General features: G+C 43.0%; 1 protein-coding gene across 1 annotated transcript in view; it reads right to left on the bottom strand.

The window, feature by feature from the left end:
• Positions 1-2,133: 2,133 nt before the first annotated feature.
• Positions 2,134-14,424, bottom strand: part of RFT1 (RFT1 glycolipid translocator homolog) — a 122,173-nt gene continuing 109,882 nt past the window's right edge. The window contains exons 12-13 of the mRNA XM_078661639.1: positions 4,573-4,822; positions 2,134-3,259 (exon numbers count right to left, since the gene is read on the bottom strand). Of these exons, the coding sequence (XP_078517765.1) occupies positions 3,092-3,259; positions 4,573-4,822 (418 nt within the window). The 3' untranslated portion in view covers positions 2,134-3,091. The remainder of the gene's footprint in view (positions 3,260-4,572; positions 4,823-14,424) is intronic.

Here is a 14,424-nt window from a genome sequence, read left to right as displayed (position 1 = left end):
AGGCAGGCCATAGAAGCCAATAAGGCAGGGTGCAGGATATTAACAAGAAGGACGTTTATTTTATGTTTTACTTGGTCTGACAGTGAAAACTCACCATTGTTGTTTTCACTAAAGTAAGGCTGGCATTCCTGTTATCTATCATGGGGTCACACGCTTGCACTTACAAACTGATAACTTCCACTTGGGAATATCAAGGATAGTACTCCAAGGTTATTAAATGAATGGTTGGATTTAATCCAAGTTGCTGAAAAGTCGGATTTAAGGTTACTATTAATAGAAAGGTTGCTTTCAAATTCACTTCTTGCCTAAACAAGTTTCAGTAGCCGTTTCTTATTAACTGAAACACTACAAATATGGAGAGGAATTGCCACACAATTAATTGAGTCTAAAGGTTTGGCTGATAGAATGGTGATTTTAGGCTAGTATGCAGAACACGGCACAATTATGAACAGAAGTGAAGGACATTGCATTGGAATTTTGTTGAGCCAATAGAGACAGTACAACAGATTTATTAATAACCAAACAAACCTTTTGGACGTGTATAGAATGTAATCCCCGAAAAACTGCGTGGTGTATGAGCGAATCAGGTTGGCTGCATGGTGGTATTTTATGAAGAACATTTGAAGAATAACAAAGGAATTCATTGTTTCTACGAATTTGTTTCAAGACGTCTGTACCTTAATTTTGGACTCAATGAATTTATTGTGAGACGTCACCTCTTCCTATTTGTACTTTGGGTCAGCCATCTGATATCATGAATACTGACTGAGAAGTTGGCTACTTGCTAGTTGAACAAGGGGACCTTACTAGACAGAGCAGTTAAGTAGTCCTTATCTGTCACAATGTTATTTCTGATTAACCACAGCCTGCTGCCCTCCTGCCACGAGGTATTAATGGCTTCACGGAAAGGCATGTTGGTGCGAGGAGGTATGACCTCCTCCTGACAGGATGGTCAGAAGGCTGTGCCCGAAGATGGCCAAGCTTCAAAGCATCAGAAGCTTGTCATAGGCACAGGCAAATGTGAGTCACACTCTAGCCTGCCCTCTCTTATCTAGGTGGACAGACTGGCTTCTCTTCTAGAGAGGGAAACCCTGTTGCAGAACCGATTTTCCAGCAGGAGTTGCTCATTATGCCGGAGACTGCACTGGGGTGCATTCATAGCTCTGACCCAGGGAAGAAAGGTCCTGACATTTTGGATTTGAGCAAAGAAATGTACTTTGTGATTGTTTAGTGCCAAACCTACATGAAGTGATGCACAAGTGGGTAGGCGTGCCCATGGGAATGTTATCCTCATTGGTCAGAGAGCCCTCCACACCCACAAACTCAAAACTGGCATAAAAGTGGCACCCCTAGATACCAGCCTCAGAAAACTACTGGATTTGGAAAGAATGGAAGAACGACTGCACCTGGTGAACTTGTAGACCCCAGTAAAAAAGGCTGCACCAAGGAATACTGTACCTGCTGAACCACTTTAATGGAATAAAATGCATGGTACATTCTGGTACGTACACAATTAGGTGCAGGGAGCACCAAACCTGGTTTCCTCATTTCCAATGGAAAAACTCTGAATCAGAGGTATTTACAGCACCTGATAAATACTGCATCATACAGTCAGTAGGTGTAGGATGGGGTGAGGTATGTACCACACTATAAATCAGGGCTTTTGTCTAGTTCTCAAAGCCATACAATTTGGATGCCCTGTTTTCTCAGATAAAACCTCATGTCCTGGTTAGGTCTTTTGTCTATTTGGTTCAGGCTCAGACTTGCATATTTAAAAAGCAGAATGGACATTTAAAAGGCAGAATGGACGACACAGCATTTCACTTAGGCATCCGAGGCTTGGAATGCTTGCCAGCTTAATCTTCGGACAATTGTATATCGTCTGGAAATCAGACTATCTTAAAATCCTGCTTATTTAGTCTTTAAAAGGGTTCAGTCTCTTATGAATCAGTTTTCTCAATTATGTTCATTATTAGTGACTCATCACTGACAAGCCTTCTATGGTAGTAGATGTATGCTTTATGAAAACATATAATATAAAAATAGAACCCCAGCAACAAATCAGGAGGCAAACAGAAAACTGTATTCTCAAAGTTTGTGGTGGTCAGTGCTACGATTTAAATTATGAGGGAGTTCACAGACCAAGTCAGCTTTATTGTAATCTTCTCAAGACATTCCAGGTCACACCACTGGATGTTATTCAAAGGGTTTTAGTTTGATATTCTTTAATTAGTCTCTATGTAATGAAAGAAGCAGCACTATTGGGTGAAAATGCGGTTTGAAATTCCTGAACAGGGTTCAAGCTTCACAGATGCTGTAGGAAGAGCAGCTACATAAAAGAAAAACATCTCCAGAACTTACAGAAAGTACAATGTTCTTGTTCCTGTGGCCACCGCCTTCTGCTGCTAGTCACTGCAGGACATTCTCTTGATTAACAGACCGCAGTGCAACGATGAGGAATGAAACATCTCTAGTTTTGGCAGACATCTTAAAATTGCCACAAGTCTCGTCTGCCAGGCAACTGGCACCTCCTGCTGTCTGATTGGCCAACATATGTTCCACTAGATCCCAAAGCTTCCTGGGTTCTCCTGCTTCGCTCTTACATATGTTGTCTACTGTACATTTTATCTCCACAGTTTATGTCAAATACAGGTAGTTTAACCTTAGCTTAGTGCTTTTCGGTAGTATTTGTGTGTCTTTTGGCTTTAACTTACTTTCATGTTTCATACTTGTGTCTTGTGGATAGTTTAGCCTCTTCATCTTCCTGATGCTTTGCTCCCATGAGGACTGGGCCTGTGTAGCCTGACATTACCTCCACAGAAAAGAGGTCTTGTAAAGAAGGATCATGAACAGGTTGCTCTCATGTGTGGTGTCTCGGAATGCGAGGTACAAAACGATTGATTCACTTGTTTAGGTAACTTTCTGTTGAGAAAGAAGTTTACATTTAAAATTCTGGTAAGCATTGAATTTATTAGGTATCCAGATGTTTGTATAGGTTCAACGTATGACGTCGAAGAGGCAGTCTGTATGCTAACACAGAACCGTATTACATTAAAATGACTGTTTACTGTACTGGACATCTTGTCCTAATTCACTCTGTATTTTTCTTTCTGTACTGGATTAAAAACTGAGTTCTTATGAAGTGAATCAGCTTGGTCTCCTTGAAGATGATTGCGATGAGACAAGCTGTGCAGCACAATGCTCCCACAGCAATGTGTATTAACCGTGGCAGCCAGCCTTTTTCACAGCAGAACAAAACCTTAAAGGCAAAACATAAACACAGTTAGGCTTGAAATGCGGTAGGCATAGAAAATTATTTAATACTGATACCAAAGATGCATACATTGTAATGGAACCGCTTACACTATGTGAAACAATTTCAAACAGGGCTCTACAAACTAATATTACTTTCTCTCTCTGCCCTTCTTGCACCCACTTGGAGGAATATATTGTATTCTATTTTAATCACCTACCCCAAACAAGGCACAAAAACTCATGAGCAGATAGACAGCAAGTTGCACACTAGGGGTGCTTGGTTGAAGAAATGTTGAGTTGCATAGTGCCCTATTTTGGGAAGTACTGGTTTTGTGCATGACCATCAGAGTGGTGCTCTTACCCTGACATTGCTCACTGTAGTTAAAGAAGTAGCGGAGTGAGGAGGAGTGGAGGCAATCAATGAGCTTTATTTTAATTCAATTATACATGTGTTTGATTAGAGGAGTGTTGGTTATGGGTGTGGGAAGTACCTTTGGTGTGATCTGGTAGTTCCAATAAGAGTATCGTCTTGGAGTGGAATGAAGTAATGGGCGTTACGAATCACAATGTAGAAATATCAACACTTTGCGAGTCACAAGGAAAAGGTGGATGCTCATGGTAATCCCCCCAGTGAATTGCAAGTGTATGAACAGATGCTTTGTGACTATATTTGCAGTTGCAATACATGGAATTTTTAATGTCTGCCAAGAACAAGTGTACATCATTTGCAAAGCTGAAAAGATATGAAAAGTTACACTTAGATTTTGCAGGTGGCAGACAAGTGAAGTGCCCCCTTCCCTCCCCCCACCCCCCAAAGACCACTGTGTGCACTACCTAACATCAGAAACATTGTATGCCTCGTGTTGTGAAATTGTGTCATCTGCGCTTTTGAGGGACAGAGATCAAAATGCTGCCACACTGCGATTCTGAATTGTGGGATAAATGTTTACTGTCCAACGTAGGCTTCCATCTCAGCAGATCACAAGTCACAGGCTGATGCCTGTCCCATTAAAATTACTAATAACAAAGTGGGCAGATTGAGATTCTTTTGTCAACTGTCCTTCTGTTGCGTGGGCTTCGAATATCCTTTTCACCACAAAGAGAGATGCAAACAATTGCTCTGTGAGCGGATCTCTTAGAAACATCAGACTATTGTTTAATTAAACAAGATTCATCGGAACAGAACCTCAAAACACGGTTTCGGTTGAAATTATCACATACAAAAGCATATAGTACTCAGTGGGGGAACAATGGGAATTAAATGTGCAGGTGATTATTCTAATAGGGCAATCCAATCATTTGAAACACTCGACTCACCTCTGAATAACTGGTGACAAGTCCACTGATAAAATATACCAGTATGATGGAGGGGGATAATATCAGGCCCATCAATGGCCGTTGTGTACTAACTTTGTAGTAGTTGTGAATGTAGCGAATACTGTGGGCTATACGAAGTCCCATGTTGAAGCAGTTCGCCAGGATAAAGCCCATACTTCCAAGCCACCAGGTCAAAAAGTAGGAGAAACATAAGAAGGTAAATGACAGCACCAACATGACAAAGTTATACCTAAAAGAAAATGAAGGACAACATTTCCGTTAGAACGTATGTCAAGTGATCAAATGTATTATGTTTACTTTGAAAGAATGGTCTAGTCATAGGTTGCTCAAGAGCAACTTATCTCTACAGTTTTGTGGACATCAAAAACAAGGAGAATCTTTATAGAGCCAAGCATACTATGCTCACTGGTAATATCCTACAGGGAATAGAACATGTTTTGTAGTAGAGCAGATTTATATACCAGTACATTTCATCTTAAAGGTAGTTTTGCATGTTAAATCAAACGTGCTATTAAAATTGAACTTCAAATTATTCTCATGCCACTATACTAGTTCAGCCTAAAGTATTGGATGTGAGGCCAAGCATGAATGCGGATTATGGCTATTTAGTACAGTGAAAACAATCAGGTACTCCTATTGTTTTATTGTTAATGTCTCCTGTACCTGTGTATTATAATGTGCACTGATATATTTTATAACCAAATGAGAATGCTGTTTTTTTCTATCAATCTAAAGTGTTCATTAGCCTCAATACGCATGTTCGAATAGGCCTAGAAGCCATATTATTAGTAGTAATACACTGCACATTCCCTGTATCTCATAGTAAAGCGTACCCTTGCTTTTAATGTTGTCAACCAGAAGAATAATTTTGGGAAATTAATTAATTTAGCAGTATGTTCATTTGCTTGTATCTTATTTCAATGTGTTCCTGCATTTTCTCCATGAGAAGATCTTGTCACCTAATTAGATAAGTTTTGATGAAGTAAAAAGTCAAAGCACATGCTTATGCTCTGAAGAGTTGTATAGAGGGGACTGCATGAAAAGTGTCCCAAATGGCATGTATGTAAGCATTACATCTTCCAACTGACATTTTTAGATGAGAGATCTTGTGGTGACAATGGTCTCCTGAATATTCTCTGTGCTGCTTTCAAATTGTGCATCAAACACTTGTTAGACCTTTGGCCTTCCCAGTGTGTTGTGTTTTATTAGAACAGTATGCATGTATATAAACAGATTTTCCACTGAACCAATATCATGTGTTTCAAAGTGAGATTATAATGTGAAAGCTATGCCACATACGTTTTTTATAACCATTCTCAGATTGCGGGTTTATCCACAAAGGGAAAGAAAAGTTACTGTTAAGGTGAATACTGTACTTGTAAAAGAGTACATTCAAAATGAATTCTTGCTGTGAACCCCTTTCTCCAGTGGTGGTACCGGAAACAACATCAGAGCTCCAGAAACGAAATAGTGGGTAACAAAATAGGAACCATGTATGATTTTTGTTTGTAGTTCGACCTTCCCGTGGGTGCCCCTTGGTTGGTGGAAAAAACATTTACCATGTTACACTTGCACAGTGACAGAAATCAAGGAAAATTCCCCAAACAAGAAAGTATCCAAAATGTGAGTTTGACCTAGAGGAAGCTTGGAAAAATGAGTAAAGTTTCCATGTGCCTGTCCTGTACATTTTTTAGATGAAAATGACTTAACTCAGGCACAACAGATTTGCATGCTTTGGATTCTAGAATTTCTCACATTGCAGTTTTTTCTTATCTGCAGTGTCCGGGAAATGAAACTGTTGTTATCGGTATCTTAAAATACATCTTAAATTCCCTGAGATCATGATCTAAATACTGAAATCTGTACTGTATTTTGCTACCACACTATTTAATGGATCTTCTTGAAGTTTTTATGACCCATTTTTATAACTGTCTTTTTCATTACCTTTTAATCATGTATACATCATTCTTGACTGTATTTTATGAGGTGACTTTTATGGCTTGGTCGAGCCAAATAAAGAATTTTGACTGATTGAATCCCCCTGAACAAGTAACATCTGATGAAGCAGTGGGGAATTCTTGAGAGTAAGAGATGAAAGGACTAACCGTATTAAATGGAATGTCATGAAGAAAGGAATTGTCTTTAAATGTCTGCATTCTGAAAAATGAGTTTACTCTTTCTGTGGCTTTTAAGAAACCAACAATGCTTTGCTTATGTTTCACCAATCAAGCTAGGAAGAGATTATGATCCCACTGAGGAACACAGATCCTTACTAGCAAATGAAGATAGGGAAAAACTGTTGTTCAAAGTCAGGGTTTTCCAATGAAATGGTCGGTTACTGAGAACACCCACAGGCCCGGATTATGGAAAGGTAAGCCTGGCAGCAGTCCAAATGAGTGTTTGAAAAGGCTAGGTATCCCAGTGAAAAAGATGGACTGTTGGAAAGAACATGTTGATTAGCTTTTCACTAGGGTAGTGCTCCAAGATGCACCTTGGGGCACTAACCCAGCGAAATGATAACCAACATGCTCTTTCCAATAGATTATAAATGTTTTTTGAGGTCTGACTGGGCTGTGAATATGGTGAAAATAACAACAACTCTATCTTGGTTGGCTTGAGCTTCAAGTAGGCGCTAGACATTCAGGCCTGGATGTTTTGGAACCAGTGATTAAGGGAACAGATGCCTGAAGCACAGGAAACTTTAAAGAAGAGTTGTGTATCATCAGCGTATTGGTGAATCCTGATTCTGCGATCTGTGAATAAAGCACCAAGTGGCTCCATGTATAGGCTGACAGGAGACACTATGGAGCCCTCAGAGACCCCACAAGTGAACAGGATATTTTGTGACCTTGAAGTGCCCATTTGAACAAATTGGGGTCACTTGAACAGGTAGGAAGCGAACCAGTGACGGGCACTACCAGTGAATCCTATTCAAGGTTCTAGGGTGTGTTAAAAGGTTTACAGAATGACATACATTTAGTCAATATTAATTCCACAGTACACTACTTGATTCAATGGCATTACAAAGAATTAAACCTTATGAGAATATGATGAGCTCATCAGTTCTGGTTTGCAAGAGTATTTAGGTAAGGCAGAAATGTGCTTGCTTCACCATTAAAAAAAGGGCAGGCACGTATTTCTGATATTTTACATCCAAATTTCATGTCTTGCCAGGGCTTTGGGATTTGTAGATGAGGGATTGCCTAAAACTATGTATTTAGCAACAGAAAATAAAAATGTTAATTGCTTCTTTTGAGTATGATTTCTTTGGGAACTGAATGTATAAGCAGTTTTGCACAGGAATTCTGTAAACGGTGTCTGCATATTAATGGGCTGTGCATGCTAGCCCACACTGCTGCTAAAATCGTCCCAATTTTCTTAATCCAGCAACCTCAGCATGAGCAGTAATGTCAGCAGCGCTTGGATACTGTTGAGGCTTAAAACCTAAATATAATCAATAAAATCACAATGTGAATAAAAAAGTCTTTTTAAGAAATATATGGGAAGTGGCCAAGGACGGTGGAAACAATCACCAACAGATGGCCAGGCGTCAGAGAAGAAGTAAAAGAGCACTTCTCCCCAAGCCATATCAAGAGTATAATAGCCAGTCTAAATTTGACTCGAGCTGCTGGCCCAGATAACTTGCCGGCTGTGATTATAAAAACGAACTCTGAGTGGTGGGCGGAGTTCTTCTCGAACATGTTCCACGAGATACTTACTACAGGAATTATGCCAGATAGTTGGAAAGGGGCTACTGTAAGACCAATACATAAAAAAGGCGATGTAAATTCCCTTAAAAACTATCGCTTAATAAATCTCTTGGACATAGGCGAAAAAGTATTCGCCAAAGTAATTTTGGGTCTACTCAAGGATTGGCCAGATGAAAAACAGATAGTGCCCCCAGAACAGGGAGGGTTTAAAGAGGGTCATTCAACGGTTCATCACGGTTTTGCTCGCTGGTCCATTGCACGGAAGTCGATCGAACAGAGGGGCAATCTGCTCTGCTGTTTTGTGGACTTCCGTGGACTTCCAATCTTGTGAGCAGGGAGCAGCTGTGGTCAACCTTGGTAGGGTATAACATTCATGGCGATTTATTGGCCTTGATCCAAGCCCTGCATACAGAAAACTGGGCCCAGATAATCTTGGATGAGGATGGAGTATTGTCTGGGAGGATCCATATTGGTAATGGCTTGAGGCAGGGGTGCGTACTTCACCCTTGCTCTTTTCCCTATTTATAGCTGACCTGCCCTTAAAATTAAGAGAGGTTAGAGGGGCTAGCCCGAAACTAGGAGGAAACCATATCTCCTGTTTATTATACGTGTTGGGAATCGGGTGGTTTAGGCACCCAGGGTACTGTGTTACCTTTCACATCGTTCTTTTCTTTTCTTCAGTCCTCTCTCTTTGTGCATGGTGGAGGTCACGCCCCTTCTTTCCGCTCTACCTGTGTGATACTTAATCGAGGCCGGCGGGGTTAGTCCTTGCTTGGTTTCTGGAAGGTCACGTTGTTCTCCTGTTGTTTTCCTTCGTGACCGTAGCGTTGGATTCCTTGTCGGGTGGGCTTCATTGGAATGCAGACGCTTTGGAGAAAAGCAAAGCGAGGCTTCGTTTTGCGCCGCGCTACGAATGCGTCAGAGTGACTATAATTTGGGACTTCACGAACTCGTGGATCGGGAGAGCTGTGCTCTGACCTGTGGTTTGGAACTGTTAGAGTCTGTACGCGGCTGCGTGCAGACCGAAGAGACGTCAGAGACGCTTTTTCTGGGAGTTGTGTTACCTATCCGCATCGTTGTGCGTTTTTTGAGATGCTTTCTCAAGCCGGCTGTTAGTCGGTGTTTTTGCTTTAGTTTTGTGGCCACAAAGTAGGATTCTCGGGTATCGGGTGTGTTAACCGTGCCACGCTGGGACATTCACGGGGTTTTTTAGTCTAAGGACTTTTTTCCCCCTTCGTAAGAGAAGAGACTTTATTTTTGGGATTACCGTTTTGGATCACGTCCATCATTTCAGCTCATATTCGTATTCCCTTGGTGAAGGTCTCACTTCTCGGACTGCTGCATCCCGAGGACTGGTAAGAAAGAGAGGAGGGGTCGTTGTTATATGTATGAATGTTATGCGCAAAGAGAAACGACTTATCTGAAGGCTGTTTAAGTTTCTGACCTGGAATTTGTTTCTTTTCTTTTCTTTTTACCCTTCCCTCTCCCCGGACTCAGCCTGTATTGAGTTGCGTGTATCCGCCTGCACTCTGCAGTCTGGGTGGGGTAGCGGGTTGGGAATATCGTCGCTCCTGTAGCGTGGTTCCGAGTGGGTGACAACTTGACAGAAAACCAAGCCCACGAATAGTTGCGCTGCCCGAGCGAGGATGGATGTGGAGGGGTCAGTTAGTAGTCAGGAGGAAAGAGTTCCTACTATGCAGGAACTTATGGGGGCCATTAAGGCCTTGCAGACGCAGTTGCAGGATTTAAAACAGGAGAACCAGGGATTGAGGCAGGAATTGAGTACGGCTAGATCAAGAGATCAGGGAGGATGGGGATTGGGGAAATCGGTGCTTCACCCTGCCACATTTCAGTATGATAGGGGAACTGGAAGCAGTAGCACCCCTCTTACTGTTAACGTGACCACTCCCACTCCTGTACCTTTGGCGGTTCCGGAGCGCTACACAGGAGACCCTAACAAATACGCAGTCTTTATGAATCAGTGCCATCTTCATTTTATGTGTAGGCCCTCTGCCTTTCCTAACGACTCAGCAAAGGTGGCGTTTGTGATTTCTTATTTGGCTGGAACTGCGGCTACGTGGGCTGTGCCGTTGGTTGATACCGATGACCCTGTACTGTATAACTATGCTACTTTTAAGGAACAAAAGCATAGTCTATTTGCCAAACATGCATTCATGCAGGCCAGTGATGCGGAGCTCTTGAAGCTTAGACAGGGAAAACAGGACTTATTGACCTATGTGTCTACCTTTAATAGGTTAGTGTCTGAGACACATTGGCCTGCTGACCAGAGAACCTCATTGTTCTATCAGGGGTTATGTGAGGAGCTAAAAGGCGTGGTGTCACAGGTAGTTAACCCTCCTGAAGATTGCTCTGAGTTTATTGATTTGGTTGTGAAACTAAACCATAGATTGCTGGAAAGAAGGGGAGAAAGGAACAGATTCCCTTCGTCACGCCCCGTGCCGCTTCGGAGTGATTTACGTAGCACCGGGGAACAGAAACAGATATCAGAGCCAATGGAGATAGGTGGTGTGAGGGGCCCCCTGAATCATGTAGAGAAGGAGAGGCGTCATACTAACAACCTGTGCTTATACTGTGGGCTATCTGGTCATTACGCTAGGGATTGCCCTGCTAAACCATCCAATCCACCTCCGCGTAAGGCTGTGGCATGTGTCAAGACAGAGACGCAGGAAGAGGAGGTTATCACTCCTTATCAGATTTCTGGGACCGTGAAGAGGGCGGCGAGACATTTCACTATCACGGTATGTTTGGTTATTTCCAATAGTCATAGGGCCCCGGTGTCTGCTTTACTAGATTCCGGCGCCACAGGGAATTTTTTGGATATCAAGTTGGCAGAGAAGATGTGTACAAAGAACAGCCAGAGCCTGTTAGAGCCATAGATGGGACTGAGTTGTCTTCTGGGACCATTACACGGCAGACAGAGCCTCTGTGTATGATTTGCGATAATGGTCATTCAGAAGAAATCGGGTTTGATTTGATTGATGCCCCCTCTTTTGGTGTTGTGTTGGGGGTTCCCTGGCTGCAAACACACAACCCTAAGATAGATTGGATTAGGCAAATGGTGACTCTCGACGCTGTTCATTGTTTACACAGTTGCTACAAGGTTGCCACTGATTGGATATCACCTCTGACTTGTGCTGTGGGTACATGCGGCGGAAGTGGAGAAGAGATCCGGGTCCCCGAACCTTATATGGAATACAGCGATGTGTTCGATAAAGGGAAAGCCGGGGATCTCCCCCCTCACCGATCATTTGACTGCCGAATAGATCTGTTGCCTGGTGCGTCTTTGCCCTGTTGTCGTATTTACGCTCTGTCTGGCCCGGAAGAACAGCATCTGAAAGTATATATTGATGAGATGCTTGCGAAGGGTTTCATTCGTCCCTCCTCTTCCTCTGTTTCTTCGGCCATCTTTTTCATTCCTAAGAAGGAGGGTGGGCTTCGAGTCTGTGTGGACTATAGGGCGCTCAACAAGGGGACGATTAAGAACAAATACCCCCTTCCCTTAATACCCGTGTTATTAGATCAACTGAGGCATGCAACGGTGTTTACCAAACTTGATCTCAGAGGTGCGTACCATCTAATTCGGATCCGTGAAGGCGATGAATGGAAGACTGCCTTCCGGACCAAATTCGGCCTCTATGAGTATTGCGTTATGCCTTTTGGGCTATGTAACGCACCGGCTGCCTTTCAGTTTTTTATTAACGAGGTGTTAAGGGAATATCTGGATTTGAGCGTCATTGTTTACATCGATGACATCCTTATATTTTCCAACTCAGTTAAGGAACATGAGGTACATGTAGGTCAGGTCCTGCAGCGCTTGAAAGAACATCAGTTGTATGTGCGGCTGGAGAAATGTTGTTTTCACACTTCCAGGGTGGAATTTCTAGGGTTCATATTATCAGCGGAGGGTATCATGATGGATCCTAAGAAAATTGAGGCTATAACATCTTGGCCATCTCACACTTGCATCAGAGATATCCAAGTATTGCTTGGTTTCGCCAATTTCTATCAGCGATTTATATCTCACTTTTCGGACATCGTAGCCCCCATGACTGTGTTGTTGAGAAAGGGAGTGCCTTTTGTTTGGTCAGATCATGCTCAATCCTCCTTGGATGTTCTAGTCGAAAGATTTACTTCTGCCCCTGTCTTAATACATCCTGATCCGACGTTGCCTTTTTTTGTAGAGGCAGATGCCTCTTTGTGTGCGGTTGGAGGGGTGTTGTCGCAGAGAGACAGAGACGGGGTTTATGCACCCTGTTGCCTTTTTCTCGAAGACCTTATTGCCCGCAGAAAGGAATTACACCGTGGCGGAGCGTGAATTGTTGGCCATTAAACTATCATTGGAGGAATGGCGTCATTACTTGTGGGGAGCTCGATATCCTATTACGATCTTTACTGATCACAAGAACTTGGAGTTCTTTCGGTCAGCACGGGCTTTGACCCCTCGCCAAATGCGTTGGGTTTCTTTCTTTAACGAGTATGACTTTATCATCACTTATAGGCCGGCAGCTCAACAACTGAAGTCGGATGCCTTATCCCGTATCCATGTGAATCATGTAGATCTTGCTGCAGAGAGGGAGAGAGGGTTCTTCATAGCTCCAGAAAGGATAGTGGGCAGCATTACTATTGACGACTTTATGACCTCCATACAACAGAAAATGGTTGGCACAGATTTTACGTCTTGGTTGTCCCAACCTTTGTTTTCGATGAAAAATGGGCTGTTGTATCATGAGGATAGATTGTTTATTCCCTCTGACCTTCGGGAAATGGTATTGAAATGGTGTCACTCGTCTTCCTTGGTGGGCCATCCTGGTATGAATAAGACAAAGGAATTCTGTCTGCGCTGGTTTTGGTGGGAATCATTGGCGCAGGATGTGCAGACTTATGTTGCAGCCTGTCCTGTATGTGCGATAAATAAACCAACACATACTAAACCTTCTGGGTTATTGCATCCCTTGCCTGTACCTCCTGCACCTTGGCATACGATAAGTATGGATTTCGTGACGGATTTGCCATCTGAATCCGGATTCACTGTAATACTTGTCGTAGTCGATTCCTTTACAAAGATGGCACATTTCGTCCCTTTAGCAAAACTACCCACAGCGAGGGAATTGGCTCTGATATTTGTGTCCTCGGTGGTGCGGTTGCACGGGTTGCCTTCTGCTATTGTGTCAGATCGGGGAGCCCAGTTCATTTCCCATTTCTGGAATGAGCGGTGTACTGCATTGCAAATGAAATTGTGTTTATCATCCGCATATCATCCGCAATCAGACGGCCAAACCGAGCGCACCAATCAGACCATGGAGCAATATCTGAGGTGTCTTATAACAGCGCTGACATGTAGTCGGGTTATGGCTCTTCCTTTAGCGGAATTCGCTTATAATAACAGTGTGCATTCTGCAGTGGGTATGACCCCTTTCTTTCCGCTCTACCTGTTTGATACTTAATCGAGGCCGGCGGGGTAAGTCCTTGCTTGGTTTCTGGAAGGTCACGTTGTTCTCCTGTTGTTTTCCTTCGTGACCGTAGCGTTGGATCCCTTGTCGGGTGGGCTTCATTGGAATGCAGACGCTTTGGAGAAAAGCAAAGCGAGGCTTCGTTTTGCGCCGCGCTACGAATGCGTCAAAGTGACTATAATTTGGGACTTCACGAACTCGTGGATCGGGAGAGCTGTGCTCTGACCTGTGGTTTGGAACTGTTAGAGTCTGTACGCGGCTGCGTGCAGACCGAAGAGACGTCAGAGACTCTTTTTCCGGGAGTTGTGTTACCTATCCGCATCGTTGTGCGATTTTTGAGATGGTTTCTCAAGCCGGCTGTTAGTCGGTGTTTTTGCTTTAGTTTTGTGGCCACAAAGTAGGATTCTCGGGTATCGGGTGTGTTAACCGTGCCACGCTGGGACATTCACGGGGTTTTTTAGTCTAAGGACTTTTTTCCCCCTTCGTAAGAGAAGAGACTTTATTTTTGGGATTACCGTTTTGGATCACGTCCATCATTCCAGCTCATATTCGTATTCCCTTGGTGAAGGTTTCACTTCTCGGACTGCTGCATCCCGAGGACTGGTAAGAAAGAGAGGTGGGGTCGTTGTTATATGTATGAATGTTATGCG

This window comes from Lissotriton helveticus, chromosome 9 (genome assembly GCF_964261635.1).
Source record: "Lissotriton helveticus chromosome 9, aLisHel1.1, whole genome shotgun sequence".
In the NCBI taxonomy this organism is placed as follows: Eukaryota; Metazoa; Chordata; class Amphibia; order Caudata; family Salamandridae; genus Lissotriton; species Lissotriton helveticus.
Note: the sequence above shows the minus strand (reverse complement) of the source record. Positions and strands in the feature narration are given on the sequence as shown.